Raw genomic sequence first — 5,640 nt, 5'->3', positions numbered from 1 at the left:
TTTGGCCGTCGTTTTTCGACAATTTTTTAGTAGTGTATATTAAAGCAACACAATACTATTTCGGTATCATTATATTAACTTATCAAAAAATTTGAACCACAGTTTTATTCCTCTAACTTTATATCATATATTTTAATCTGAAACTTACATTGTTGATATTCTTACTTCATAAGCTATAAATTTAATTTTGTTTCTTGAAAATTTTGATATCCTCCCTTTTTCCCAATGGTTGTTCCTTTCCTTTTAAAAGTAGAGCAAGTGAAGCGTCAAGTCCAAGTACATATAAGATGGAATAAAAACTTGTCAACTACTACATGATACAACCTAAAATGAAATAAGTGCTAACAATTAGATTTTTGCAACGACTAGAAAACATCAAACTTGCTATATTGCTACTTAAATCCACATATCCATCAATTTACAACAGAAAAATAACAATAAACAAATTCACTAAGTAATTCAAAATGGTCAGACTAGTTATACTTTCCCTTTTTTTGCATACATATAAAAGAAAATATGTGTAGCAGCAGTGAGGCCCCAATGAATAATTCATTGACAAGGAACTCACTCCCGTGTTATCGTATATGAACCCATTTGTTTTGTTCCTCAATATGATCTCATACTGACGGGAAATACTTGTTGAGATTGAACGGAAGAGAGTAGAATTCCTCACTTCTTGTGTCACTCTTGAAGGACCGGAACTTGTTCCACCACGGCTTGCCTCTGTCTTTCTTTGTCGAACTCTCCTTTTTATGCATTGTGTTGTCCAGGAAATAAGCCAAGATGCCAGCAACAAAAGCTTCTGATGAGAAGGGAACGTTCACCATGTCGTTGAACTGAAGAATAACAAAGCACAAGAACTCTTTTCAGCCACCTCTCAATAATTGAATGAAATCAAAATGTTAAAATGGACTGAGCTAGTACTAATTGCTATACCCATCGTCCATGTGTGTGAACAGGTCCGTAACCAGCAATCACAGTGTATTCATTGAAGTACTGTGGTACTGATAAACCCAAAAAGATAGAGAAACCTAATATAAACTTGTTACGGAAACTATTAAGATTGCAGAACTGAAGAAAGCTTAAGCCTCCAACCCCTACAAAGAAAGAGAACAACGAAATCACTAACTCGTCATAACGTGAACCATATATTGGTAGTGATCGTGACACAGGGCTTCCCTTGTATATTTACGTACCTACATAAGCAAAGAATAGGCAATACAGAGCGCCTACAATGGGTGCTGGAATCGAAGCAAAGACGGCACCAAATTTTCCTGAAAAGAAACAAAGTGCATTTAGATAAAATAACATGCAAAAGAGGAGCAGGGGGGGGGAGGATAAAATATCAGCGAAAATCAAGAAAATTTATTCAACAAAATACTTGGACAGGACATTTACCAAGGATTGAAAAGAAAATCATAAACCCTGCTGATATCTGAACAACTCTTCGGCTGCCAACACGTGTTAGTGCTAAAAGACCAGCATTTTCACTGCATGTGTATGAAGAGAAAGTTAATTCGTCTTAGATGACTAAATTCTTCCATCTTATTGTGCTGAAGAAGATTTCGCCTGTACTTACACAGATACAGAAGATCCATTCCCGGTGCCGAACAAACCTGACAGTAAAATGCCAATTCCCTGACATAACACAGATATGGAAAGTAAATACAGCAAAAAGGTTCGTCATACGATGATAATTAAGGAGCACGTTGGCAAGAGATCGGAGTGAGGAAGTGCAAGAACAATCATCCTTCTCGTGAATCAAACGGAGAGTTCCAAATTAATTGTCTTTCCATGTGCCCTTATACACCCCACCCACCTCCCCTAAATAAATAAAAACAGATAAGAGAATCTAAAAGGTACTTTCTCTTTCCATGATCCAGAAACTTTCTCATTCATTCCCCCACCCCCAACTCAAAAAATAACAAAAAGGAAAATATAAAAGGTCCTTTTACATGATCCAGAAACTTTTTTCAGCGATCCATATCTAGTTAATCCCCACTCCTCCAATACAGTAATTCTGAACCAGACTGAAACAGCTCCGGCTTCAATTGAGTGGACACATTTACTCGCGCAATGCATGGAGAGAGTCATGTGACAGGCAGGTATTTAGCTGAAGAGTCATGTGACAGACTTGGGGTACTAGCTGAAGAAATTTTGGGGTACGAGCTGAAGAAATTTGTAATACCAAAGGTGAAATCTTCTGGTGGAAAAGGCTAATCTGGAAAGACTGAAACAATGTCATGACTCTCCACATAAGCCTTTCAAACCACCCTATGCATTTGATCCTGCGTTCAAATTCAACAAAATAACAAAATTGTTTGCGTTTTCCCTTTTTAGTCATTGCATTAGAAAATGTTGGGACTAGGGAGGGGAGTTTACAGGGGAAGCATCTGTTTACCTGCCAACCTACGCCCCGGCTGAGTATGGATGGTGGCATGGGAGTGGCACTTGCATATCTTGCAACTGCAATAAAAGCACCAGTAGACTGAAAATACCAGAGAGCACAAGCAAGAATAGATTAGGTTTAGCCCAACATATTGACAAGCATAAAAGTAGCCATACTCACTAACAAGGGAAATTGTCGATGAAATTAAAGAAACAATGAAAAGTTAAAGAAGGGAAGAGCAGAGCAGGGGATAATAAGAGAGAGAGAGAGTTGCAGGTTAACAAGTAACATATGTAAGTTGAACCAACAACCTGAGGAGTCATTATATTCACTGCACCCTAATGCAAGCAGAAGTACTACGTAACAAAGCATAAGAAATATCAAAAGAGAAACGCAAACCTAAAGTATTTGTAAGCATGCCAGACTATATAGACAAGAGGTAAGCTCGAGCAGAAAGCACCCTTCTCATCCACCCTTGAGTTTGGGGGATTTGAGTCAACATGGGAGCGAAGTGGGAAAGTACCAGTATTGACAATTGAGGAGAGGGAGGGTGGGCAAGAAAAATAGGTTACAGCACCACAAAAATTCTAGTATCAGATAGTAATTCACAATATTCACTATGTATCAAAGTTCTGATGGGTGACAAACCTCTACGAGAGCAACAAATGTAGCCATCATCATAGCAAATGCTTCACCAGCATCAAATGAAGGTGCTCCCCACTGAAAAGGATATGGAACTCTAATCCTGCAGATAATCCGGCAAATTATGAAAATATTACAACAACTCAATAAAGTATCATGTATTAGATCAATGAGTTAGTACATAGAAACATAAAAAGAAAGAAAGAGACAAAAAAGGAAAAAACAATTAAAAAATGAAATAGAAAAAGATGATTGGACTTAGTTAAAAAATAAACATGAGAAAAAAGGAAGCGGAGAGTATAGTAGTACTTCTGTCCCAATCCCAAACTATTTGATACAAGTCCATCTTGATACAAGTTTCATAACTTTCAAGACATCACATTCATTATGAACTTTGAAAGTATGTTCTGGAATTTTCTCTAATAAACTACCTTTTCAACCTAATACTTTAATATTTTCTTCCACTATGTATTACTAATAAAATATATAAGTCAAATTAATAACTACAACTTCTTGCTGATCAAATATTGTTATATAAAATGTAACAGGGCAGTATACCTTGTTTAGATAACATCATGAAGAAAGTAAGTCCAAAGTGAAAGGATTTTTTCTAAAAAAAGGAGGGTTTCAGCAGGAAGAACAAGCTAATCTTCTTTTCTTTCTTGGGTTTTCTGTTAAACTGGAAAAAAAAATCATTATGTTCAGTTTTTGTCAGTTACGACTTTGGTTTTCGCAAAACAAAAATTGTTCTCCTTTCAACATGTTGCTCTTATTTGTTTTTTTTTTTTTGTTTCTAGTTAAATATTTCGGAAAATGCATCCAACCCAACAGTCACTCAGTTACGTTGGAACTAAAAGCATCATTTTGATACACTGATGGAGAAATCTAATAGGAAGCTAAGCGAATACAGGCACTTAAATAAACCTACTAAGCAAAGTGGAAAGCTTTGCTTTTGACAATTGCATCATGTTCCATGACGATCGGTCATTAGTGGAAACTGGAATGATGAAGTGGAGAAGAGAAGAAATCTTTTATGTGCTCAATAATATCAATTATCCAACGATCCCTCAATTCCAATTAGTTAGAGTTGGCTACATGAACTTTTTGCATAGTTAGGCTTTCTACGCTGAATATTAACCAACCAGAACTCCACTAATTTATCCAAGCTTGGGACTGATTATGCTTTACCAAGATGGAGTTTGGTCCAAGGATTATAAAAGTAAATACAATAGCTTTTACCATTTCCGAAGTGTAGGCAACTTCAGAAAGAAACAACGTTGCAGTCTTAAACAAGAAAATCAGACTAATGATTTTCAGATACCTATCAGTCTATTTTATCTTGTACCTTTTTCACCACAGTATGATGTAAGTTAATTATTGTGTGCGAGAATTAACGGCAATTAATGTGCACAAGCATTCCTCCATTATGCCTAGAGGATATGAAAAAAAAAAGGCACAAGAATATCCCCTGGAAAATAATAAAAGAAGATTATTTACCAGGGAGCAGCACCAATAAGTCCAGCCCGATCAGTTCTGCAGCTTATCTGGGTCCTTTGTGGCTTCCCATTATAAGCCCCAGCCAGAGTAAGAATGTATGCATAAATCCATACGATTGCCACAGTGAAAAGAACAGCAAAGCGATCAAAGATATGCTTCCCCGGGCGTATCAGATGGGCCAAATACTGCAATAACCACCAAGTTAACTTTCTTTGTTTCATGTCTAATGATGCCTTCCAACATAAATAATTTTCAAAGGGAAATTTTTATTTCCCAAATAGCATCCCACCTGAGAGAAGATGACCAAGAGGACCAACTGCGGCAACCCAACTTCAACACATTTGGCAACCTAAACAAATAAGATTTTTTTTTTCACTATAACAGCAAACTAGGGAACAAGTCCATGAACACCCAAACAGAAAACATGTAATGTACTATAGGATAGATACTTCAGAATCAGTGCAACGAGAAGTTGTATACTTACCCCAGGAAAACCAAACTCATAAAGCCCAAAGCCGACAAGAGACACCAACGGAACAGCTGAAAGTGGGGTCAGAAACCTATGAATCCACAGAACATAAAATGTTAACAAGATCTAGTTTCCACATGAACATGCAGAACAATAAGCCACAAGAATAATCTTTTGAAGTTTTGCTTGATACACTAGTATAGAGGAACACTATGCAAAGTGCAGAAAATTATATCACTTCACCAAAATGATGGATGAAGGAGAAGGTACTACATGAGAATTATGAACGGGGTGTGCATAGAGAAGCACAACTTGAAGCATGAATTATGCTATAGGTAATGAATAGTTTACGGCATGCATAAGCATTGTGACATTGACAAACCTTACAACGTTGCGCCAGAGACCACTGAAACCCAGGACAATCTGAAGTGTTGAAGCAACAATAAGGGCACCTTGGGTGGCTCGCATTATTTTCTTGAATCTCTGATGATCATAGGAGATGTTTACAATCAATAAGGACCGAATATCTCTAAGATGCAAAAGATGAGTCTCAAAATGTCTTACACTGTGGGTGTGTTTACAATCAATTTAAAAAATATTTTCAATTTCAAAATATCATTTTTTTCACCCCTACCTCGACCCC

At 36.8% G+C, this 5,640-nt stretch overlaps 1 protein-coding gene across 1 annotated transcript in view; it reads right to left on the bottom strand.

The window, feature by feature from the left end:
* Nucleotides 1–366: 366 nt before the first annotated feature.
* LOC102583671 (nucleobase-ascorbate transporter 6-like) overlaps nt 367–5,640 on the bottom strand; it is an 8,511-nt gene continuing 3,237 nt past the window's right edge. Inside the window, exons 4-14 of the mRNA XM_006339927.2 lie at nt 5,380–5,480; nt 5,013–5,088; nt 4,818–4,877; nt 4,529–4,713; nt 3,038–3,134; nt 2,402–2,488; nt 1,580–1,638; nt 1,399–1,490; nt 1,197–1,274; nt 937–1,097; nt 367–836 (exon numbers count right to left, since the gene is read on the bottom strand). Coding sequence (XP_006339989.1) covers nt 618–836; nt 937–1,097; nt 1,197–1,274; nt 1,399–1,490; nt 1,580–1,638; nt 2,402–2,488; nt 3,038–3,134; nt 4,529–4,713; nt 4,818–4,877; nt 5,013–5,088; nt 5,380–5,480 — 1,215 coding nt within the window. The 3' untranslated portion in view covers nt 367–617. The remainder of the gene's footprint in view (nt 837–936; nt 1,098–1,196; nt 1,275–1,398; nt 1,491–1,579; nt 1,639–2,401; nt 2,489–3,037; nt 3,135–4,528; nt 4,714–4,817; nt 4,878–5,012; nt 5,089–5,379; nt 5,481–5,640) is intronic.

The sequence above is a fragment of the Solanum tuberosum genome, unplaced genomic scaffold (assembly GCF_000226075.1).
Source record: "Solanum tuberosum cultivar DM 1-3 516 R44 unplaced genomic scaffold, SolTub_3.0 scf00014, whole genome shotgun sequence".
Lineage (NCBI taxonomy): Eukaryota > Viridiplantae > Streptophyta > Magnoliopsida > Solanales > Solanaceae > Solanum > Solanum tuberosum.
The sequence above is the reverse complement of the archived record's forward strand: the minus strand, read 5'-3'. Positions and strand labels throughout refer to the sequence as shown.